The sequence below is a fragment of the Rhodnius prolixus genome, unplaced genomic scaffold (assembly GCF_049639745.1).
Source record: "Rhodnius prolixus isolate KJV_2025 unplaced genomic scaffold, Rpr scaffold_3, whole genome shotgun sequence".
Taxonomy (NCBI): Eukaryota; Metazoa; Arthropoda; class Insecta; order Hemiptera; family Reduviidae; genus Rhodnius; species Rhodnius prolixus.
The window spans coordinates 51,021,897-51,047,819 of NW_027411603.1; the positions used below are offsets into that span (position 1 = coordinate 51,021,897).

Genomic DNA, 25,923 nt, shown 5'->3' on the forward strand with positions numbered 1-25,923 from the left:
AAGGCTTAAAACTTGGTATGTCAGTAATACTCAGTTTTATTTAGAGCTGATTCCAGAATTAAGGCTAAAAAAGTAATGTCCTCTAGCTGCAACCAGGTCTAATATTTCCTTATCATTCTAATCTCGGGATCGTAGAGCATATCTTCTTTATTGAAATTATAGAAGGTCTTCGTCTGATTCACGAAACCTGCAGCATTTTTTGTCATTTGTCTTCAAGGGAGGAAACAATGCCATTCTTCATCGACTATCTTAGATCGAATGGGGTTTTAAAGATTTTGGTGTACCTTTTGCTGAGCACTCTTTTAAAGAAGATGCTCCGGAATTTACTGCAACTTCTATTGTCTTTCTTTTAGTTAAGATTGGTACAATACAGCAATCATTCAATCCTGAGTAACAGGATTTTAAAAACTGAATTTCTTCAGTTTCTTTTAAAAGTTAAGAAGTTCTGCTAACTGTGAATATAAAATTTATATTGCTATTATATTACATTTCTAGTTCGTAAATAAATCGTAGACTAATCAGTAATAAAAAGGAAATTGAGATCAGAGTCGGTGTAAGTTCACTTTAGTAGGGCAAGTTTTTGTGTTCGGCAGCGCTAGTATACATTATTCCAAAGAGTTTACACTCAACTAGAATTTAACTCATTTTGTCATCGTCTAAATGATCAACATTGTTTCTAGCATGTGATGCTGTTGTTGTAGCCAAGAAAGGATAGTGGATACTGTTTTTTTTATAAAATACGCAATATATTACGTCCCAAAACAGATAGATGTAATTTTTCTCAAGATAAGAGTTGAGTTTTGCTCATTCAATGATTCTAGAAACTTAGTGGCGGACTATTTGAGTTCACGAATTACAAAAACTACGCATTAACCCTCTCTCTTAGCAACTTTACTTTTATTTATTAATATAGTTTTATTTTTTGTACCCTCCTTAATAATTACAAGTTCTTAAAATGTAGTATTGAGCTTGATACTTAATAGTTCAATTCTTTTAATCTTTTTTTAATCAACTTAATTTTTCAATCCTCTCTTTGCTACTTCTTATTAAAATCAACAGACAATAAGATCATCCTTTAATTTTCTCTTGTTCATTACTCTTGCCATTACAAGAGAAAAGCGCTCTTGAAGATTCTCGTAAAGTATGGAATTAAATTTTCGCTTCAACACGTCATATCCTTAGAAAATCAAGACAACCAAGGAAGCGTAATGCTGATAAAAAGTCGTACTCTCAACTATATGTCAAGGAAAACCGGAGAAATTTATGTACATATAATGCTCACTATGTGTTTTCAGAACTATTGAACTCAATAACCAAAAGTTATCCCAAAATTTTGTAAGTAAATCCAATTTCGCCCAAAATATTGATTACGATTTCCTAGTGTGACAATATTATTTTTCAAAGCAATACTCAACTCTTTAAGGAGCATAAAATTACCAATTTTATCAGAAGTTCATTCTCAGATAATTGGTGCTAAAAATAGATAAACATCTTTAAAACGTATTAACTAAAAAAGAAGGTTGCTTTTACCATTTTTGTTAATGATCTATTTGTATCCTGCATTGTGTTAATAACTCCTTTATTTTTAGAGTACCAAAAAGATAGTAATGTAAATATATTTATTTAATTAAAATCTTATGATGAGGTAAAATCCAGCTTGCTGCTTTTCCCTAAATTTCCCCCTTGATTTGCCTCCATGTGATGCTGTCCCAGATTTTTGAATGTTTGAATAAAAATGAGTAAATTCTCTTTTGAAAATTTGAGCATGAACTATGAGCAAATACTTTTTTTTTTCTTCTTTTTCTGTTAAAAGTATTGAAATTTTTGAATTTCAATTTTGATCAGAAATCTTGTCGGTCCCTCCCTGTATTCACAAAAAAAAAAAAATGTTTTCGATGTATGGTTAATAAAAAATGTATTAATAAAAGGCAGTGACCTAAAACTTGGTATTACGTTTTGGTATTAGCTTGTCGCGCTTCAGGTTATAAGATTCCAGTGCATAAGCTCCCAAGAGTCGCTAGATTCAGATATCTGTTCGACCATTGTGGCCCATAGTTAAAGGGATTGCCTTTTTAAGACTGGATAGGCATCCCAAAACGGTCCAGACTTTAGCAGAAGACTCCTAACTGCAAAAAAAAAAAAAAAAAAAAAACTAGTTTCTGCTCCCCTCTTTATGGCCTGATCACTGCCAAAACTCAAATTCCATACTCAAACTTTAATCAGAGATGACTCAACGAGATTACTATTGATTTGTTTTTATTCTTATCATTTGATACACACATTTTTACGAGGGTCGTTTGAAAAGTCCGTGCAAAGTCAGAGAGATAGCACTACTGGCGCGTATCGAGGTTATGTTTAGTTAGTAGCATCTCTTGGAAGAACACACACCAAGTTTCAGCCAGATCGGTCTATTTCTTTGTGTTTGGCATTCGTTTGAATCGAGGAAGTCGAGTGATTTTCAAAAAATGGACGAAAAAGAATTTCGTGTGTGGATTAAACACTACTTTATGAAAGGCAAAACGCCACAAGAGACTAAAGAGAAGCTTGATAAACATTATGGTGACTCTGCACCTTCGATTAGAACAGTTTATAAGTGGTTTCAAAATTTTCGGAGTGGCCATATGGGCACAAGTGACGCTGAACGTTCTGAACGCCCTGTTGAGGTTACTACTCCAGAAATCATTGATAAAATCCATGATATGGTGATGGATGACAGAAGAGTGAAGGTGCGTGAGATTGCTAGTGCTGTGGGCATCTCGAATGAACGGGTACATAATATTTTGCATCAACATTTGGACATGACAAGGCTATCCGCAAGATGGGTGCCGCGATTGCTCACGCTTGACCAAAAACGAAATCGTGTGAAGTGTTGCAAGGACGGTTTGCAGCTGTTCCAGAAGAATCCGCAGGACTTTAAGCGTCGTTTCGTCACTGTGGATGAAACATGGATACATCACTACACTCCTGAGACCAAAGAACAATCTAAACAATGGGTTACCAAGGGGGAATCTGCGCCAAAAAAGGCGAAGACCGTTCCTTCGGCCGGAAAGATTATGGCGACTGTCTTTTGGGATTCGCAAGGAATAATCCTCATCGACTATCTGGAAAAGGGTAAAACTATTACAGGTGCATATTATTCATCGTTATTGGACCGTTTGAAAACCGAGCTGCAAGAAAAACGCCCACGATTGGCCCACAAAAAAAGTCCTTTTCCATCACGACAACGCACCAGCTCACACCTCATCAGTTGTGGTCGCAAAATTAATGGAAATAGGCTTCCAACTCGTTTCACATCCCCCCCTATTCTCCAGACTTGGCTCCCTCGGACTACTATTTGTTCCCCAATATGAAGAAATGGCTGGCGGGAATAAGATTTTATTCAAACGAGGAGGTGATTACAGAAACGAATGGCTATTTTTTAGACTTGGACAAATCCTATTATTCGGAAGGGATCAACAAACTAGAGCAGCGTTGGACGAAGTGTATAAGCCTAAAAGGAGACTATGTTGAAAAATAAAAAAGGTTTACCCCAAAAAATTAAGTAGTTTTTATTTTTGCACGGACTTTTCAAACGACCCTCGTATACTCACATTTGTGAGGATAAATAATTTTCTTTATACAAAACCATAATTTTAAATTTACTCATTTTTATTTAAATTACCTACTAAATTCAGGATATGTTTTATTTCTTTACTTAGAAAGTTAACTAGAATCTCCTTTCCGTTGTTTACTTGGCATGTAAACTTCCTGTCTTGCTCCCTGTTAATTCTTAAATTCAGTTTTTTAAATTGTAAATTTGCATATCATTTTATTTTATTTTTTAGATAATGTTATTATTTATTATTTTGAATGTTTGGTTATTAATTTATTATAAGAGTTTCTTCTTCTGTCTGTTATGCGTACTTATATATCTTGTACGTTGTGTTTTTTCTTTATTTTTTCTTTGTTTATTTTTCTTGTTTTTGACACAAACACAGCCAGTACCAAATGGATCGATTGAATTGGAAAATGAGAAGACAGTATCCCAGGAACAACAACAACAACCTGTTCAACAACAGCAACAATCACAACCACCGCAACAAGATGTACAACAGGTCATTATCGACAAACAGGTTAGTGTTCAAATATTTTAAAAAAACATTCAACAGCAACGTTGAAGTTACTGATGAATGGATTTGGTAATCTTGGTCTGGGATGGAAAACAAAAAATTCTCCCAGAATTTCTTTTAGGGAATTAAAGGGATTTCTTTGAATGCAATTAACTGTCTTCAAGATTGTGGCTAAAAACCAAAATCAATCATTTTCCTAAATAAGTCTTTTAATTATGATAGAATTTGCTCCCCCCCCCCTCAAATCCTTAAATGGAGTCAAAATCGTAGAAAAATAGAATGTCCTACTCTAGTGTTGAACTCTACCTTGAAATGATTATTGTTAATCCGTGCGATTAAGTGTTCCTAATTCTGTCAAATAATACCCAATTCTTTATCTAAATTATGTTGGTATGTTGGATTAACTTTGTCGGCTAACCAATTCACATAATGGATGATTTCCTTTGAAACCATGTTGAAGGTCTGCTTAGGATCCTGTATCCTATGAGGAAAAGTATTGTGATCGTGTTCTCGCCGGTAAGTATAAGTTTTAAGATTGCCCTTTAGTAAGAAAAGGTGTTTTTTTTAAAGAAAATTGTCTACACAAACATTGGACGTGATCAGTTGGTTTCCAAAAAGTAAACATTCGTGTGCCGATTAAAGTATATATTACCATGGAATCCGGATGAAAGTGCAGACTATCGAAATACCTCAACCTAGAAGTACATTCAAATTAATTGAATTTTCTTAGACATGAGCAGTTCTGAGAAAACTCACACCATGGAGTGGTTAAATGCTGCCCCCAACCACTGGTGGCTATCCTGGCTCCCAAATCTTGCTTGGATGGTCTTGGCGAATTTAAAATCTTAGAAACTGACTTCTTTCTTTGATTTTTTTTTTTCTTAATTCAGGCCGATTTGGTGCTACTTACCCATTGGCATTCCATTTAACATCCATAGATGATTTTTGATTTCACCACGCATGATACATCCATCTCCAGGGTATTGGGGAATCGATCTCCAATCCCATATTTCTGCACAAATATACAGTAATTTTCAGTATATCCTGGTTACTCAAGTACCTTAGCAGGTGTGAAAGTTCTAGTGGAGGACTTTTCGTCAGATTCATTTTTTTAGCCTCACAGAAAAATCATCAATTTATACCAGTAGTTTTAAACTAAAGTTCGTATGATTTCTCATAGATTCTTTTTCTCAAGTATTTGTGATAATATCTTGAAAGTATCCTTGCCGATATCCATCAGTTGACTGAGGAGTTCAACATTCACTAGGCTTCACAATATCCCTCCTTGAGGGCTGCCCTTTGTAATACGTTTGATGGTCCTTTATCCCATCTAAGATGAGATCTTTGGAATCTTCATCTCATCTCCAACGTATCTTGGTTGTACAATCGTGAAAAAAATCCTGATTAGGATTCAGATTTACATTTGGAGCATTCAAATCTAAAGAATAACGCAATAAGTCATTCATTTAAAAAAAAAAATGAAAAATATTTATTGATTTACAAAAACCTGTCTCCAAAATTAGAGGGGTAGGTATGTTGTTTGTATTCTTATTTCTTTGTGTACCTTGTAGTGCATGCATACTCTTAAGGACCCTTTTTTAAACCCTTTGTAGTGAATGTTGTTACGCCTTTTTTTTGGATATGTACTTTATTTTAATCCCCGCATCACTCTGCTAGCCCTTCATATCTTCTATTTTATTACACAGTTTGCTTTAAAAAAATAAATTTATAAATAAGAAAAATGAATAAGTTGGAATTAAGTTTGAAATTTCTTCTGGTTATAAATTTTGTCATGGAAGAAGGGGATTCTGTGACTACGTATGTGCCAGATAAAAATGGTTTCATCCAAAAGAAGTCGGGCTTGGTTGTAGACTTGAAACTTGCAACAGTTCGTTTTTCAATTGTAGCCGGGGGGTTAACACTTAAAGAAGAATATCATTTCCTCAAGATTCCACGCATCATAGGCCTGGGTGAAGCTGTTATTTTTTTGGGGGGTCCCGTATTCCATATTTGTCAATAACCCTAAGCTAAAACATAAGTTGCCAATATCCCTTTGAAAAAAAAAAAAAAAATTACTCTATAGTTTTAAAATCTGAAATTTGGTCTTATTGATTTTTACTTTGTTTAACAATAAATCTTATTTATTATAAAAAAATTTCCACCAGAATGCTGAAGTACGAGTCTGGGAACGAAAAGTGGGCGAACTAACAGGACGTTTATCAGAATTAGAAGATAATTTGTCAAAATCACAGCGAGAACTTAGCAGAGTACAAGATACGAACTCTAAATTACAAAGGGATCTTCGAGAAAATGTGGCCCAGAAAGAAGATCAGGTTTGTTTTTGATAGATTCTGTAGATTAGTTCCTACCACCTATCGTTATTGTAGAGTACCTTAGTTGTAAAAAAAAAAATTAAAAAAAGTAGATAAATTAAAATGGTGATACTAAAAGAAAACATTGTGTGTTTAAAAGTTATAGCCGATTAGAATGAATGGAAGAAAATGATTAGAGAAGGATTACGTGATTTTAATTTAGGTTAAGCCATAAGGATGGCAGGAATATAGAGTACTGATCCATCCTTGGAATGTATTTATAAGTAAGAATGGAGAGTGAGTGATATTCTAGTGATAAGCACCTAGACGATGCTGGCTGTATGGAGAAAGTCAATGCCAAAAAAAGAAACGTGTGAACTACTGATTAATTGACTACTCACAACTTATGAAACAAATATAAATTTATTTAAGTGCGTTACTGGAACTTAGAGTACATCTAATTATATTTAATAATTATTATTTCTTTTTAGTATTATTTTGCTTCTTTTTTTTTTCTGTTTTTGCAGGAAGAAAGGATAGCGACATTAGAAAAGAGATATTTGAATGCCCAAAGAGAATCAACCTCTTTACACGATTTAAATGAAAAACTTGAACAAGAATTACAACACAAGGAGGCCCAGATCAAGGTTATAAATTGTTTATCTATTTTACATTCTCGTTAGAATCTCTTAAAAGTTGAACCGAATCTAATGGTTATTTGAAAAGGTTACTAAATGTTTATGTTTTGTAGTATATCTGACAGGTTACAGGACTTTCGTCGATTAATAGAGGTTTGATTAATCGACTGATGAATCGATTGTTGTAGAGAATTCGACTTCTAATTCACTTACTGGCTCAGTACTCTCTACTTCTATTATTAATGAAATACTCGTTCAGAAGTATTATTTATTAACTGCGTACCATAAATTGGTATTTATTAGATTGTATAAAAAAAAGAAGAACGTTTATAATTCTTGTGGCAATCATATGTTCTCATGGACACTTCTTTAAAAGCCACATATTTTTTTTAAAAAAGTTGGTTAATTTAGTAATAATTGATTTTTTAACGTTTCTGAGATTCTTGTTACGAAAATATATTCTAAATTTTCTCTTTATTCGTATTTATGGTAAAAGTATTTATTAAAATAATTTTGGTTTGTTTGGCCATATGTGTCTAGTAAGTCAACAACTGAATTATCTTATTTGTGTCATGTTAATGTTTACACCAAATTTTTTTTTATGCATACTAAGGCTGGAAACATAGTGGAGCGGCGAGCAAAGCGGCGATGATAGCGAGGAGCAAAGCAGCGAAATCAAACACAAGTAAACATATGGGACCGCGCATAGTGGCGAACAAAGCGAAGATAGAGCAACTCTATCTATTTCTAGTTTTTGTTTTTGCCGCTTTTCTCTTCGCTATCATCGCCGCTTTGCGCGCCGCTCCACTATGTTTCCAGCCTCGCTCCACTATGTTTCCAGCCTAAGGCTGGAAACATAGTGGAGCGGCGAGCAAAGCGGCGAAATCAAACACAAGTAAACAAATGGGACCGCGCATAGTGGCGAGCAAAGCGAAGATAGAGCAACGCTATCTATAAAGAGTAGAGCGAAGCGTTATGACATGTTTGATTTCTTCGCTCTCATCGCGCTCAATTTGTAAAGGTTATTTTTCAAAGGTTATGGATATTGATACATTATTGGTTGTTTGTTTAAAGAAACCTCTGTGGGGCCATAGTATTTGTGAAGCTACAATAGTTTTTAATAATTAATAGTTAAAATTAATTAACAATTAGTAGTTAATGGAGAATTCAGGTAATTTGTGCTACATTTAATTTGGTTCTCAATCCCTTAATGCTAACTTTCATCTAAATACTAGGCAAAATTAAATTACATTTTCACGTCCTACTACTTCTGATCAGGACGAATTCTCCAATCCTTCTTCTGTAGCGTCGTACTACTCCAGTTTTTCAGATGAACAACATTAATTTACGACAAATCATGGTGTAGTGATTTAATAAAATTATTGTGTTTTTTTAATTGACTAATTTCTTTTTATCTGCATATATTTCTATTTTATTTTTATTTATTTTGATTTTCTTATCTTAAAGTAACTGCTAGGATTAATGGGGTTACACAGATTTGTATTTAGTAAATAACCTACATAGTTAATTTTTCTATATTGTGCCTAACTCATGTTATGAGCTGTATTACTCAAAAACAATAAAATTTGGGTTACACTGGGCTAGTATGTAATCAAATGTTGATATAGACATTCGAAAATACGCATGAAACTTGCCAGGATGCTCCCGAAGTTGATGGTACAAGTGATGAAATTCACCAAGTTCATTTCTAGACTTATTTATGTCATGTACTCTGCAGCTCCTACTACTAAGCCGCTGCAAATACCCAAGTTTCAACGAAGAATTTTCATATAAAAATAGTACCTCCATCTTGTTTTGTCAAAAGGAGAACGCGACTAAACTCGTCACTATGTGCATGCGACTCTTTGCTCGCTGCTCGTCGCTCTCTTTGATCTGAAGCAGCTATCATCGCCGCTTTGCTCGCCGCTCCACTATGTTTCCAGCCTAATGATAAACACATCATTCTTATTTACTCAAATTGCAGATAATATGCGTCATCATTTCTGCATCAGAGTATAAACTTTGTTTAATGCATTTTATTTTATTTTCCTGTTTTATTTTTAGTTACAAGAGGATAAAATCCGAGCACTTCAGGAGAAATTAGAATTATGTGAACAGAAATTAGCGCAATTTGCAAAACTTCCAGAAATGGAAGAAGAATTACGAGCGCGAATGGCAGCCCTATCCCAGGTGAGACAAGACCAGGTACGCATCGCGCAAGCTTTTTCTCAAGCGTAGCTGCAATAATTACTACTTTTAGAGTTTTAATTTTCAAAATAAAATTAAAATTAAAAAATTAAATTAAATTTATCCCACAAATTTTTTTTATTTTTATTTTTTTTTGGTATTTTTTTAATTTTTTATATATTATTTTTTATTTTTTAAAGTCTTTGCTTTAAAAACCCAAGAGGCTAAGGTGAAGGGGCTCAATCAATCACCTTCATCAAAAACAAAAATCCATTAAATGATTCTTTAAAAAAAAAAAAAAAACTAAATCAACGAAAATTGGTATTTTATAAAAAAATAAATAAATGAATTCTAATTAACATACAAATTATTGGAAAAAAAAAGAAGCTTTTTTGGTATCTCCGCTTGGGATTAGCCTTGAATTTGTGTTTGTTTGTTTGTGAAAATTGGTCCCGTTTATTTGTTTTTTAAATGCATGTCAAAGAAAAAAATATTGATAAGGCATGTGTGTTTGGGTGTTTTGTTTTTTGGTTTCCATGGAAACAAAAAAAAACATAATAAAATCAAAAATCTTAAGAATAAAAATATTATCTATCATCATTAGAGTAGTGTTAAATTATTTTATATTCTGAATAGAGGACAGATAGATTTGTAAATTTTTCTACTATAAAAGTGTAAATAATTTCTCATCGAGTTTTTCTTAAAGAAAAATTTAGTGTTTGCAGAATTAGTAGAGGAATGTTCAGGTTTTGTTTATTTGCAGAGCGTTATGCAAAATGAAATATTTTATTTAAAAAAAAGAACTAATATAAGCAATGTTTTCTTATTTTCAAAAGATATTTTGGGAAATTACGTTAGTCTTAATTGCCTTTATTTGCAGGCTTCCCTTATTTACCATTCATTTATTTTTAGATAGTAGGTAGTAATTGCCCAACGTATGTAGATTGTTCCTGATTGACCGAGGTGATTTTTCACTGATTTTGAGTAATTACACATTTTTCTTCATTAATTTCATATGACGGAATTCCCCATCCTCCGCCACCAAATTGTTTCTACATAATTCCATGCTCCATTAAGTCTATTCTAGGAGTTATTATCTGTGTTTTAACTCAAGACATCTGAGTGGTAGTGGCAATTTATTTTTATTTACGATTCTTTGCAGATTTTAATCTCAAATTTTTTTGCGCATCCAAACAACCCCACAACAAGCAATGGGACATTTCTTAAATTCGTGGATACTTCTTGCCGTGGTTTTTTTTTTGATACAGAATTCACAAAAGTCCGTTCTGAACGAGCGAGCATGTAAACCCTAGGGAGCGAGCTCTCATTAGGATGAGAGCATAATATGCTCTCAGATTCATATTATGAATCTGATGTTCGTTGATTTCCAAGATTCCTTGATGTGTATTAATAGGCTTAATATAATATTAATTTCAAAAATTATAAAATACATAGTCATTTTATGGATGAAATATCTATTGGTGAGGGTTAATTATATCATGGATGTTTGAATTTAACTTGCTGAAGACGTTTCGTGAAACTGCTTTAAATTATTTTATATTTTTATTTTTGTTACCATTACAGTATTATTTCTATCCTGAAGTGTTGGATATGTGGTCTGGTTATTTCATAGTTTCTTCTCAACCACAAATTTTGGTTACTGCATCCTGTTCAGTTCTATTAAATCTGTAATAAACCTTTTTTTTTCTCGGGCACAATGTAAACAGCAAATAATAAGTTCACTTTAAATCTCAAGTGGGTTCAGGGATTCAGCTGTTAGTTAATTTTTAAGTTTGGTATTACATTTGTTTCCTTTTTTTTACTTAAAAAAAAAAATCCTTAAAATTCACTTCGTTTTATGTAAATATTAATTAGATTTATGTTTTTAACATAAATTTTAAGTGTTATATGTTTTATGATTTTTTATTTTTATTTGTGGGCGTTGGTGTTTCCGTTTACACTTGCATTTTATTTACAATAATGTGTATTACTTTTTATACTACATTTTTTTTAAATAGTAATAATTATTTTATATCTGTAATTGATAAAAAATATATTTAGTGGTTTATTATTATAGGAATTATTTTTATTTAATTGTTCAATTTTTTATTGTCATTATAACTCTGCAAGTCTAGTTGATATATTGTTCTTTTGTGTATTTCGTATTTTACTGGTAGGTTTTCATGAAATTTGTTTTATCAATAATAATAGAATAGGTAGTGCTAAACTTTTTTGGAATAAGTACAAAATAGAAAAGCGTTTTCATTATGACAAATTTCATTCTATTCATTGCCATCTTTAGTATGGTCTAAAGGGGTTTAAAAATGCACTTGTTCTTAAGTAGGAATGCGATAAACACAATAATAGATCTTGCTGGTTAGCACTTATATTTAATTAGGATAGTATTCAAACCCATAGGCAAACTTTCTTCTGAAAAGGCTAAAGTTGAGAAAAATATCTAGATTTAGTAGGAACAAAATCAATTTGGGGGGCCAAATAAAATAGTATACTTCCTAAGTGACAGTTCTTCCCTAGAAGAACCTAGATCTTTCCGGTCCACCCTAGGACTCGAATCCTAGCTAAGACGACTGCTACATTCGTATGCAGCTTATGCTTCACCATTTAAAATTTAATAATATTCTTTATTTACACTGCTTTTCAACATCCTTCTTTCTCTGATGGCCACTTTGACTAGTGATTGCCTTCATGACAATTTCTCCCCTTCCTTCTGTATGATGAGAAGTGATGAAATCGTCTCGACATGTGAAGCGAGATGAAAATGGAGGTTGTTACCCTGGGCACCGTCACAAGTAGATAGTTTTTTTTTTTGGTTATCAAAGAAGTTGGATTATTTCAGCAAAATGTAACGCATAGTCCAAGCACTAGCAAAGAATCTATTAGATCAGTGTGACAGTCACTGCTGATGAATTGACTCTAAAAGAGTATTCCAATTTAAATTGACTTTAGCTTGCTTTAAAAAAAGTAAAATAATAATAGCCAATCGCATTGCTTGCTCACATTCATTAACTTGAAGTCTTAATCATTTAAAGTTAATGAAAACCAATGAATCGTTCTAATGCTTTAATGCTATTGAAGTTTTTACATGACAGCAACAACAAAAAAGAGTATAAAGCACAATTTTCACAAAATTGCACTCATAAAAGTAAATATTACTAATAAGATAAATGATAGTTAATAATTGCCTGGTTAGAGATCTAATTATAATGGGTCTCTTCAACCGCAGGAGGAGAAATTGCCAGCATCAAATATTTTGGGCTTTAGTTTAGGAATAGTTTAGTCCTTCCGTTGGTTTCATCACTGAACTAAATAATTTTTTTAGTATAATATTTTGAATGAACAATAATATAACAGAGTTGATTAATTTTTTGCTATGTTTTTTGGCATTTCTGGAAAAAGCATGGTTACAATTTTTTTGTTTGGTTTGTTTATCATTTCTTTGGGTATTCTTTCTTTTGATGTTTGTCTGGATCAATATTCTCAGGCCCAGGAAAGGCATGGAACAGCAGAAGATCGAATACAAAGATTAGAAGCACAAGTGGATGAAAAGAACGCTGAATTGGTACGATTGAATCAGCGACTAAAGATGAATGAAGAACATAACACTAGGCTGTCTTCAACTGTAGATAAACTGTTATCAGGTATTGGAAAAAAAATCGAATTTATATCGATACAGTTATTTCCGATCTTATGTTTAATTCTTTTACTGCTCGAAGATGGAAGCGTTTTGATTATATCAAATTTTTAATCTTTAGTTTTCATAAGTAAAAACTTTGTTATTTGCTCTAAAAGTGAAAAACTATTTTTAGTTAAATGTTAGATGTTAACTCAAGTTAGTATTTTATTTTTAAAGACGCAACAACATCTAAGATCATTGGTGCCCAGGGCATTTTTTTTTTATTGTATTGCCTCAGGACAGTGTTCTTTCGTTAAGAATTTCCGAATTATTATAAGTAATTATGATTGAACTGTTCATCTTTTTTGGTGATTGATTGGAAAAAGGAAAAAAGAAAAATTGATTTGTATTATTGCTAAGCTTTCGATCTAGGGTGTAGATCATCTTTAGATAATACGTTTTTTTATTTTTTTTTATTTATAAGTAATCGTGTTTCTTTTAAAAATATGTTCCACTGCCCCTCAACATGATTTAGTCTTTACATTGAAACTTTGGGGGAAAAAAACAAAAAATACAAATTATGCCTGAAATTGGCATTGATCCTTGTTCTTTTAAATGAAATCAAGAGTATAAATTACACAATTTAGGAGTAACCCTCTGAAATTTGCAAAAACCTCTGCTTCTTCTGTACCTGACATACTGTATTTTATGTCAGCATGGCGAAAGATCCTTTGTCCATTGCTTCATAGGTTCTTATACTGCTTCTATAATTTGACTAACTGTATTTCTGTTTTTTTTTTTTTCCAGAATCAAATGAAAGATTACAAGTACACCTGAAGGAAAGAATGCACGCTCTAGAAGAAAAGAACGCCCTCACACAGGAATTAGAGAAAACAAGGAAAATTATGGAAGAACAACAATGTGAAAAGGTGAGAAAATAAATTTCATTTCTATTTTTTTTTTTTTTTTTTTTTTTTTTTGGCGCATCAACAGCTGAGGTCATTAGCGCCCGGAGCTTTTTCCAGTGCACTGCCGGCCTCCGGACAGTGTTCTCTCGTTACAGACAACACTGTCCATCACCGGACAGTGAGCTGTAAGAAGCTCCTAGGAAGAGAAAATCTAAGGGTCAGCTGCTGGATTCGAACCCGGGACCTCCGCGTGGGAGTCCAGTATGCTAACCTCATAGTTAATCCCTTCCCTATTTCTATTATCTGCATTTACGTTGTAATAGAATGTAGAAGATTTTTTTTTTTTCAAATTTGAAGTACGTAATAAATACTGAGAATTTAAAATAAAAGTGGTACTAAAATGATTTGGGAATTTTTCTTTTTAGTTTCTTAGAGGAAAAAATAAATTTGTTATGGATTATTCGATTAGAACAAAAGAAACATATTAAAAATAGAAGAAATAAGTTCTACTGTTAATATCAAATGTTTTCTTATGTATTTCAGGCAGAAATTGTGAAAGAACTGAGTAAGGCAAGACTGGAGATCGACAATGTTAAGAGGCAGATGCTGCAACAGGAAATAGCCTTCAACATCCAACAAACTGACGCCCTTACTAGGTAACTTGATTGAAATCAGTGGCAATCCCAATGTGCCAATCCTTATTTTTATTTAATCTTGTCCAAATGAGCAGTAGAAGCAAAATGAGAATAGATTATCTGATCAGTAAAACAGATTCATTTTTTTTTTTTTTTTTTTTTTTTTTTTGAGACATTGGAGGCAACTTTTTGCTTCAAAGGCTCCGTCCTGGACACAAGGCACATTCTCATGTGCATGTCCATTCTTGAGCACCGGTCACATCACCTCGGGTATTACCCCTAAACTAGTGATTGTATATACGCTCAAATAGTTTTGTATACACCATCTCTGTTCTAGGCTCTGTGCATATTGTGCGTGAGTTAGGGGTATGGTTGTTGTGTTTTTTTCGACTGGTATGCCCTCAGGGACACTTAAGATCATTGAAGAAGTCGCTCATCCATTTGCTTATTCAGAGTTATCACTAACTGTAACTTTATTTAATAAATTAATTAATTTAAGCCACTTCAACATCTGAGCTCATTGACACTATTTGAATCAATGTTTAATTTTTATTCAAATACCTTTTACTTATTTTATGTCAAAACAGAAGTCTATCACCTTCTGCCGGAGATCCAGCCTTCGTACACCCGACAAGTCATGGAACCTACGATTCTCATTCCTTGTCCAGAAGAGCACTCAAGTCAAGGTTACCTCTCCAAGATGATGTCAAGGTAGTTAGTTACATTATGTATTATTTCTATTTTACAATGTTAACTCGTAATTAAGAAATTTTATTTTTGAGTTAGCACTTATTTAAAGTTAATTATTTTGAAGTTATTTCCTAGCTATAATGGCGATTCGTTGAATGTAATAGGAAATTTAATGCTATAAAAAAATTGAAATAAATTAGTTATTCTGGTGCAAAATGAAATCGAAGTTCTTGAACGTTCAAGGGAACCAACCATTTCTGTTTCTTCTTCAGATTTTTCAATTTTTTTTCCGTTATGGTCAATCTTCTATGATCACCACTTGAGTTCTTAAATTTAGTATATTTAAAGTTCAGAAAAGTATAAAATGAATCTATAATCAGAAGCAGATCATGAACACTAAAAGAAAGAAGTAAAGGGTGTATTTAGCCCTGTATTTATTTATGGATTATTCGCTGTAAAACTTAATGGACAATTTCGCTGAGCTTTTCGGGGTGCGTGGAGAATTTATAAGGCCGTACTTTGTCATTTGAAGCGCAGGGCAACCAGTATGCCGAAAATAGAAATTTATCGTGCAAATAGCTCTTAATAGTCAGACAGCTGATTAATAATTTTTATGATTAATAAAAATTTAAAAAAAAAAAAACGAGTATGGAAATTTGAAAAGAGAAACCATCTTTGTTTTGTCACTTTATTATAATCCATTTCTTTTCTTTTCCTTTTTTTTTTCTCTCTCTTTTTGTTTTGATCTTATTTGAGGTATTCTTGACGAAGGATGATAATGAAGACGCTAGTGGTGTGCAAACCGGAGCCTTCGCATCCGAGAACCGCCTTACTTGGGAGAATTCTTTAGCGCTGGCTCCGGAATGCTTGAAAACAAGCCCTGGTTGCCTTCGCGTACAGGATGGAGAATTTGTGTCGGGAAATCGACTTACGTGGGACGGTCTAGCAGCCATGGATCCAAGGTGTCTGGAGGTGAGCCTTGGATGTCACGTGTTTTGTTTTTGTTCAGTTTTTTTTTTTTTTTTGTTTGTTTTTGTTTGTGAGAGAAATTTAAATAAATTGAAGGGGGTGGGGAAAGATTTCCGTCATGCATGGGACGGTTATAAATTTAGAAGAAAAAAAAATCATAATTCACCATTTCTATTTCATGGTGAATGATTTAAGATTGAATAAATTATATATTTTAAAAATCGGCAAATGCATGCCCTGTTCTGTTCCGGAAATGAACGCCGAGCATGCTTAAACTCACTCTCCAAACCTATTTAATCTTATTTATCCTGTTTGTTATAATTATTTATTCAATTTATTGTCTACCTCGTTTATTTGTGATAGAAAAAACAAGAGAAACTAAAAAAATTATGAATTGAAATTATTCCTGCACGATATCTTATGACTTAATGTGGAACTAAAGGAAATCTTCTTGAGAGAGTGAAAACAAAAATTAAAAATCATATTTTGAAAATAAATCATGCATCTTAGATTTGGTTGTTCCAGTTTTTTCTTTTTTTCTTTTTCTTTTAATCTTATTTTTCATGTTTATTCTTTCGATTGAAAAATAGGTGAATTTATAGCTGTTAAAATTAGGTCTTAAAATTCATCAATGCTTCTTGTTTTTTACTAATTAAACAGATATGTTTTTAATTGCTCACCAGCTGTTACTTTTTAGTCCACAACATAGGAGCATGAATAGTTGAGGTTGTGCTTAGTGTAACAAGAAGAAAATAATTAGAAAGAGAACTGTTTTAGCCGCAGTTGATTTTTATTTTTTAAATCGTCGAACTATGTGATTTCATTTGCTCTCATTCGGCAAAACCATTCGGTTGGTCGAAATGGACGAATTAAAAACGCTTATAAATCTCAGTTCTGCATGAAAATCTAAAAGAAGATAAGAAAATGATTGATGTAAACGAAGCTTAAAATCAAACTACATCACCCAACTTTTCGGATCAATCACAAGAATTGATGAGCAGAGAGATTCATCTGATGCCTGGTCAAAAGTCAACCAGAATAATGCCATTTAAATTGAAAACATCTATTATTTACGAGGGTCGTTTGAAAAGTCCGTGCAAAAATAAAAACTACTTAATTTTTTGGGGTAAACTTTTTTTATTTTTCAACATAGTCTCCTTTTAGGCTTATACACTTCGTCCAACGCTGCTCTAGTTTGTTGATCCCTTCCGAATAATAGGATTTGTCCAAGTCTGAAAAATAGCCATTCGTTTCTGCAATCACCTCCTCGTTTGAATAAAATCTTTTTCCCGCCAGCAATTTCTTCATATTGGGGAACAAATTGTAGAGCCAAGTCTGGAGAATTAGGGGGGATGTGAAACGAGTTGGAACCCTATTTCCATTAATTTTGCGACCACAACTGCTGAGGTGTGAGCTGGTGCGTTGTCGTGATGGAAAAGGACTTTTTTGTGGGCCAATCGTGGGCGTTTTTCTTGCAGCTCGGTTTTCAAACGGTCCAATAACGATGAATAATATGCACCTGTAATAGTTTTACCCTTTTCCAGATAGTCGATGAGGATTATTCCTTGCGAATCCCAAAAGACAGTCGCCATAATCTTTCCGGCCGAAGGAATGGTCTTCGCCTTTTTTGGCGCAGATTCCCCCTTGGTAACCCATTGTTTAGATTGCTCTTTGGTCTCAGGAGTGTAGTGATGTATCCATATTTCATCCACAGTGACGAATCGATGCTTAAAGTCCTGCGGATTCTTCTGGAACAGCTGCAAACCGTCCTTGCAACACTTCACACGATTTCATTTTTGGTCAAGCGTGAGCAATCGCGGCACCCATCTTGCGGATAGCTTTGTCATGTCCAAATGTTGATGCAAAATATTATGTAGCCGTTCATTCGAGATGCCCACAGCACTAGCAATCTCACGCACCTTCACTCTTCTGTCATCCATCACCATATCATGGATTTTATCAATGATTTCTGGAGTAGTAACCTGAACAGGGCGTCCAGAACGTTCAGCGTCACTTGTGCCCATATGGCCACTCCGAAAATTTTGAAACCACTTATAAACTGTTCTAATCGAAGGTGCAGAGTCACCATAATTTTTATCAAGCTTCTTTTTAGTCTCCTGAGGCGTTTTGCCTTTCATAAAGTAGTGTTTAATCAACACACGAAATTCTTTTTCGTCCATTTTTTGAAAATCACTCGACTTCTTCGATTCAAACGAATGCCAAACACAAAGAAATAGACCGATCTGGCTGAAACTTGGTGTGTGTTCTTCCAAGAGATGCTGCTAACTAAACATAACCTCGATACGCGCCAGTGGTGCTATCTCTCTGACTTTGCACGGACTTTTAAACGACCCTCGTATTCATTTTTTAAATATCTGTATGGACATTTTAGAATTTAGAATGTCCCAATGGTCTTCTTGAAATGTAAATATTTTTTGTTTTTGTTTTTATCTTTCTAAATATTGAAATAAAAACACCTTAAGTAGTTAATTATTGAAATTAATATGATGTGTACATTTGTAAATATGTATTTGTAAATTAATAATTTGTATTTGCTTTTTACTTTCTTACGATTTCTATCTTATGATCTTATGTTGTTTTGTTGTAATTTTCTCTCTCTTTGATGATTATTTCAATGATTTCTTATGATTCAGTAACTACTGTTCTTTTTTGACATTTTCAGGGGTCCACTCACAAATGTGCTACTAACTCCCTTTGCTAGATGTTCATCGCCTCTTTTTCTAACTCTCCATCTGATTTAGTAGTCATGGTTTTTAGCCTCTTGGTCTATAATATTCCAACTATGAGACTTTTTTTTTTCTTATTCCTGTTCTTTTTATGTGCGATTTTTGAAATTATCATTATTAACTATAACAACAGGCGCCAGAGAGCACTCTTCAGCAGGGGAAGAATTTAGTTTACCCAATAAACGGTTCACTTTTATTCTTCTACGGCACATATTTTCTTCTCTTCCTTCGTTCTGTGAAAATTCTGTGGAGTTTTTCTTTTTTGGTTCTCTTTTTGCGTCCTATAGCCTTGGCTTGGTCAATTCCTTCCAACTATTGGAAGATATCCACCAAAAATCGTACATTACTTACTCTTAGTTCATTTGCTTGCCTACTTCTCTTTTCGCGGTATAAAATTAGGGAAGTTATTAGCTTTAGCTGTAGAATTTATGATTAAGTCAAATTTTCCAAAATTCAATTCTTTTTAAAACTAGAAAAAAGGGATTCTATTCCGAAGTTTTTACTTTGTTAATTTGCATGTTATATTAATTTATTTGTTATTGTATTAATCTACATTTTTTTGATTGATTTTTCAATTTTTTATTTTTATAGCAGTACGTTGCTCTACTGACCTTTTAACCTTACCCATTTTACCTTTGCCTTTTTTCCCCATTATTTGATCAAGAATTATCTGTAATATGTACTTAGTTATTTTTTAAACAATAAAATACATGTCAATTGAATGATAAACTAGAGTTTAGATTGTCTTAGAGTTAATAATGTATGTATATCTTTAGAGTTAAAGTGAAATCAATTATTTTTATTCATTTTAATGAATAATATCAGCTGTTTCTTTCTTAACTATGGAAGAGATGTGTGGAGAAATTTTTAAAGCGTAATTTTGTATTGTATAAACAGCATATACTCCCATTTAGATATGTTTAATTTTATTAATCGATTAACTAAGTTGCAATTGATTATTCGTTGTAACTTTTCTTTTTTTCCCCTCTAGGAATGGGAAAAATTGGAGAGTGGACACGTATTATCAAACGTACAACAAGGATACGAATGTTCTGACATGGATGCCGATGACAATGATTCGTTGTTCAGTGGTGCAGAAATCTTGTCACCATCTGGTCATACTGATGCTCAAGCGTTGGCTCTGATGCTGCAAGAACAATTAGACGCTATTAATAATGAGATCAGGTCAGTTATTGTTTTTGAATTCCTTGATGAAGTGATTGTTGTTTGGGATTTGCCCTTGGGGAATGATTATCTGGATTATTTAAGTATTTATAGGGAGTCCAGAAACCAGTCATCAATTACAAAAAAAAAATAAAGCTTACAGTTAAGGATCAAATCTTTAACGTTGTCTTTTATTGCGAAATTATTAACCATCTTTTACATTCCGATTTTTTTTTTTTTTTTTAATCAATCTTTAAATTTTAGATTGATCCAAGAAGAGAAACAGAGTACAGAGGCACGAGCCGAAGAACTAGAGTCTCGGGTTGGCAGTTTAGAGCATATGAATCTGGTGGCTCGAGGCAGTGGTCGACCTGGACTAGATCCGCGAGCTTCGCCGCCGCTTTCCGGCCGATCTACACCGAAAAGTCCTCACAAGGACTATTTACATAAATACCACACCGTATGTACTTACGTCATTTATTGTGCAATTCTTTTCTTTTTTTCTTTCTCTAATTCTTCGTATATTGATCCCAAAAAACAAAATAACCAACGCCTAAGCCTCTAAGGGCTTTCAATAGGATAACTGAGCAATTATTGTGTTTACAAAAGACATTAATATAACAATATATTTAAGCATGTAGTTATTTTCTCTATATTCATTTTCTTTCTTTTTTTTAATCTTTCAATTAATGCTTTTATTTTATCAATTCAAACTGTCGTTTTCTTTTAAAAAAACCCAGGTTTATGACACATGTTTTGTCTCTATTTGTTTAACTAATGTAGTTCTGTGAAGTCGTTGTTACTATTATTGTTTGAAGAATTCAAAAAGTTCATCTAAAATTAATATTATTTTTATTCTACTCCTTGCTGCTTAACGTTGCTGCTCCTTTATTGTTGTCTTTGATGTCCTTTTTTTTTTGGTTTATCTTGATATTCGAATTGAAACTTTCGAGTTTTAAAACTGATGACTGTTTTTATTTTGCTCTTAATTGATTAAAGGAAAGTCTTTGTGATCGGGAAAAATCTTCTATATTTCGTTTTCACCGGGAAATACGAGGGTCGTTTGAAAAGTCCGTGCAAAGTCAGAGAGATAGCACCACTGGCGCGTATCGAGGTTATGTTTAGTTAGTAGCATCTCTTGGAAGAACACACACCAAGTTTCAGCCAGATCGGTCTATTTCTTTGTGTTTGGCATTCGTTTGAATCGAGGAAGTCGAGTGATTTTCAAAAAATGGACGAAAAAGAATTTCGTCTGTTGATTAAACACTACTTTATGAAAGGCAAAACGCCTCAGGAGACTAAAGAGAAGCTTGATAAACATTATGGTGACTCTGCACCTTCGATTAGAACAGTTTATAAGTGGTTTCAAAATTTTCGGAGTGGCCATATGGGCACAAGTGACGCTGAACGTTCTGGACGCCCTGTTGAGGTTACTACTCCAGGAATCATTGATAAAATCCATGATATGGTGATGGATGACAGAAGAGTGAAGGCGCGTGAGATTGCTAGTGCTGTGGGCATCTCGAATGAACGGGTACATAATATTTTGCATCAACATTTGGACATGACAATGCTATCCGCAAGATGGGTGCCGCGATTGCTCACGCTTGACCAAAAACGAAATCGTGTGAAGTGTTGCAAGGACGGTTTGCAGCTGTTCCAGAAGAATCCGCAGGACTTTAAGCGTCGTTTCGTCACTGTGGATGAAACATGGATACATCACTACACTCCTGAGACCAAAGAACAATCTAAACAATGGGTTACCAAGGGGGAATCTGCGCCAAAAGAGGCGAAGACCGTTCCTTCGGCCGGAAAGATTATGGCGACTGTCTTTTGGGATTCGCAAGGAATAATCCTCATCGACTATCTGGAAAAGGGTAAAACTATTACTGGTGCATATTATTCATCGTTATTGGACCGTTTGAAAACCGAGCTGCAAGAAATACGCCCACGATTGGCCCACAAAAAAGTCCTTTTCCATCACGACAACGCACCAGCTCACACCTCAGCAGTTGTGGTCCCAAAATTAATGGAAATAGGGTTCCAACTCGTTTCACATCCCCCTATTCTCCAGACTTGGCTCCCTCGGACTACTATTTGTTCCCCAATATGAAGAAATGGCTGGCGGGAAAAAGATTTTATTCAAACGAGGAGGTGATTGCAGAAACGAATGGCTATTTTTCAGACTTGGACAAATCCTATTATTCGGAAGGGATCAACAAACTAGAGCAGCGTTGGACGAAGTGTATAAGCCTAAAAGGAGACTATGTTGAAAAATAAAAAAGGTTTACCCCAAAAAATTAAGTAGTTTTTATTTTTGCACGGACTTTTCAAACGACCCTCGTATACATTTTGAGGTACTCTCTCAGTTCTGATAGAGTGACTGTCAAGTAAAGCCTACTTGACACCCCGTTAGTTACGGCACTCCTAGTAACTGTCTGTTTGATTTGAAATCAGCGAAGAGAGAGACTTCTTGGTAAATCATACAACAAGACAATTTATTGTCTACCCTCTCTTCTGGCAATACCACCCTGTAATTATGAGGGTATCTTCCAGAAGAAGTGAAAATCCTTGTCTAAAAGCTCATGAAAACTTTTTGTGCTTACTAATGGGTCTTCAGTGTTTATTTAAAATCTTTTCTTTTTTACTTAAATTTGAAATTAGAATTTATTGAAGATAACTCCCTTTATATCAGTCAGTTTATGCTTCAGAATAACAGTTCGAATATCTTGATAAACCCAACTTTATGGTTTCACTGTGGCACAAACCCAATTAGAAATCAAATTGTTTTCTTTGTAAGATATGCAACAAAATAATATGAAAATGTTTTGCACTTAATAGCTAAAACGCAATATGTGATTCTGTCGGTGTCAGTTATTATTCGCAAATCACATCATTTTTTTTTTTTATTATTCTTTATTTAATTTTTGAGGTATTCTTTCTGGATTGGATAAGAATCTGGATTTTTTCGTTTTTTTTTTAGTTATTTTCTAGTTTTTTTTTTTCATTTTGCTCTGTATGTATGTATGTTTTGAAAGCGAATATTGTTGCAAGAAACCGGGAAGTCAAATAGTGAGGAGACTTTAATTTACTTTTTGGAAATAGCCTAATTTTTAGGAGGAAATGGTAATTGTGACTCCCAAGAATATGTCACGATTTCTCGCTGACTTATTCTTCTGCAAAAGAAAAAAAAAGAAGTATTTTAGCGACCTTGAAGGTGGTAGAAATAAACCATTTAAGGGGCTTGTGATGGGCGGTAAAGCACAAAAGTACTTTACCTAGTGCAGTACTCTGATTGGTAAGACAATATCCGAATGAACACTTCACCACTAAATTCAACTCACAAAGTAAATACCCAGGGTTATTATGGTGTGCACGCAACCTTCAAACTTGGTACCTTACTCCATGAACTACGAAATAACTGAAAATACCGATCGAATCTAGGAATGGAAGTCAATTCCGATTGCAGGCGACACCCATTTGATGGAAGAAAATTAGGGGCGGAAAAACCGACGTATCTACGGGCTCGTGTACTATGGTCCTATTCATCACTTCCAACGTCACTGACCAAATAAATGTGCTCTCAGAAAAACATGATCACATTTCGAAATTAGATATCTAAACTTATCGTCAAAGATCTACAGAAATTGTGTCTTACACTGCACGATTATCATCACGACTTCAATTGACTGTGCCGAGCTTTATTGTTTTAGGTAAATCTTGTCAAATTGTATTCACTGACTGAATCAATCCTGGAAGGTAACTTAAGAGATTGGTTAGTTCTGAAGGCATGCACCTCTTATCCGGATGTCCTCTTGGAGTGATACTGTCGCAAATCCCACGAAAGAGTTCTGGAGTTCCATAAGGAGTTAACAGCGATTGGCCAGGGTCAGCTGGTCTACACATTTCTTTTTAACTTCAACCCTTCAGCCTAAGTACTGGGGTTAAATAAGAACTTTTGTTTGAAAGTAGATTTTACTACGGTTCGACATTGATGTTGTTAAATGGTATGATTATTATCTTGGTGTTTATTATATATGGTAATTCTAGATCTGCAGTTGATTTCGTTCGGGTGATCTACTGTAATAATTAGGACGAAAGCAAAGTCTCCTCTGTATTGACTTACTCATATAAAATCAGTTATGGTTGTTTTTCTTGCATCATACTTTCTATCCATTCCATTTTATTAAATCTTCATTTCTTTGTAGGATTAGTCTAATCTCTTATCTTGAGAGAATTCTCTAACAACATTCCTTATTTCTTAACTTGAATAAGAAGAGAAATTGAAGAACTTAAGCAACATGATGTAGACATACTTCTTCAGTTTTTTTAAGTTCATATGTTTAAGTTTAAAAAAAAGTGGGATTTGGTAGCGGGGAAGGATGGTAAACTAAATAGGTCGGGTGTTATGTGTGTAACAGGCGCCGGCCTCCATGTCGCCGGGTCATCTACACCAGTACGCAGCCACGTTGGTCTCGCCTAGTCAGCTGAGCGAGTCACTTCCGGCTAGCCAGGTTCGTCCTTTCCTTCTGCTTCCTAGCGCGTGCTGCAGCTTCTCTATCTCTCTCTCTCTCTCCTCTTTCTCAACGCCATCATCCTACTGTCTCTCCTCCAAACCATAACCTATAGTTTTTTTATTTATTTAGCAACCTCTAGCTGTCTTTTATGCCATTATTATTTCTACAATTTTATATCATTTAATAATTATTTTAATCAAGAGTTTAAATTTACTCTAGTAAAGCTTCAAATTCTTTTATTAATAGTATAATTTAAATATTTATTGCAGCTAGTTGTTTTAAAATTTAGCTGGCTTTGTATCAGTTTTTAGTTTAAGAGTGGCCTAGAAGTGGCAAAAAGTAAAGTGCTTTTTTTAAAAATAGTTTTAAAGGAAGGAAGCCTTGATCACACCTAATCATGGACATTGGCCTCCACCTAAAATCACCTCGCGATGAAATATAGGTAGTTATCTGTTAAAATCCGAGGGGAAAAATTAAATGAACGAAATTTGTCTACAGAGAATTGTAAAACTAAATACCAATAACTTCTTTAATCAAGCCAAATGCCTCCTATGATTCTGCAGAAGTGCAGTATAACATCTTGCTGCATCTCTGTTGCAAGCGCTTCTCGTATTCCGAGTCAGTGCAATACTCCGCTGAGGAGAGACTGCGGCACTAATCTTAGACTTATTTTTTTACGTCAACCATACAACGTTCCCTTGAAGAGGTTATCCTCGGCTGCCAGTTATTCTATGGTTTCTGGTATGGTTATATTATTTATAAACTGATTAGGTAGTTAGTACAACCCTTTCCTAAATGTCGATACGACCGCATCTAGTAGAAATTCTCATCGCTTGCCAGGACCAACTGAAGAGCAGTTCTGTATGTAATGTTTTCATCAAATTAGCTACGCACAAAAACTACCAATTCTTCCTTTAAAAGAAAGGTTCTTTATTTTATTTTTTTTTTTTGCCACCAGGATTTAAGCCATGCAAAATTTGCTTTGAATGCTGCAGCAGATTATACCAATGTTCACCAATAATATTTCCGTTTATTCCCAATTTTTTGGGGGGGTTCCCGTTTTTATCAGCCTTTTTTTTTGTACTTCTAGCCAATTTAATTTAACCAAAATAACACAAGAAGAAAAGCGCGATTTTTTTTGTATCCTTTTTACTTTTTTTGTTGCTTTTGCTTTGAAGACTAAAAAATTCCCTTATTCATAAAGTATTTTTCTAGTTGTTGAAAACTTGACTCCTAACCAAATATGAGATTTTTCCCTGGCTTTGTAAGCTTCCTTTGTATACACACGACAACGCTTTTGTTAATTTGATTTTTGTTGATTTCTAAGTTTTGGAATTGTATCTTTTAAACTATTGGTTGGCTATTTATTTTTAATTTGGATTTAAATGTTCATTTAAAAAAATAATAAAATGA

At 33.8% G+C, this 25,923-nt stretch overlaps 1 protein-coding gene across 21 annotated transcripts in view; it reads left to right on the forward strand.

Annotated features, from left to right (window-relative positions):
* The window catches only part of Liprin-alpha (PTPRF interacting protein alpha), a 213,017-nt gene that overhangs the window by 165,658 nt on the left and 21,436 nt on the right, over nucleotides 1-25,923 (forward strand). For 4 of the 21 annotated variants that reach the window (XM_074124205.1, XM_074124188.1, XM_074124189.1 and 1 more), the window contains exons 6-17: nucleotides 3,978-4,112; nucleotides 6,275-6,442; nucleotides 6,949-7,068; nucleotides 9,124-9,264; nucleotides 12,749-12,905; nucleotides 13,688-13,809; nucleotides 14,332-14,444; nucleotides 15,011-15,134; nucleotides 15,870-16,085; nucleotides 19,821-20,014; nucleotides 20,258-20,453; nucleotides 24,415-24,507. In XM_074124205.1, the coding sequence (XP_073980306.1) occupies nucleotides 3,978-4,112; nucleotides 6,275-6,442; nucleotides 6,949-7,068; nucleotides 9,124-9,264; nucleotides 12,749-12,905; nucleotides 13,688-13,809; nucleotides 14,332-14,444; nucleotides 15,011-15,134; nucleotides 15,870-16,085; nucleotides 19,821-20,014; nucleotides 20,258-20,453; nucleotides 24,415-24,507 (1,779 nt within the window). The remainder of the gene's footprint in view (nucleotides 1-3,977; nucleotides 4,113-6,274; nucleotides 6,443-6,948; nucleotides 7,069-9,123; nucleotides 9,265-12,748; nucleotides 12,906-13,687; nucleotides 13,810-14,331; nucleotides 14,445-15,010; nucleotides 15,135-15,869; nucleotides 16,086-19,820; nucleotides 20,015-20,257; nucleotides 20,454-24,414; nucleotides 24,508-25,923) is intronic. The other 17 variants (XM_074124195.1, XM_074124191.1, XM_074124194.1 and 14 more) reach the window with 11 other exon arrangements.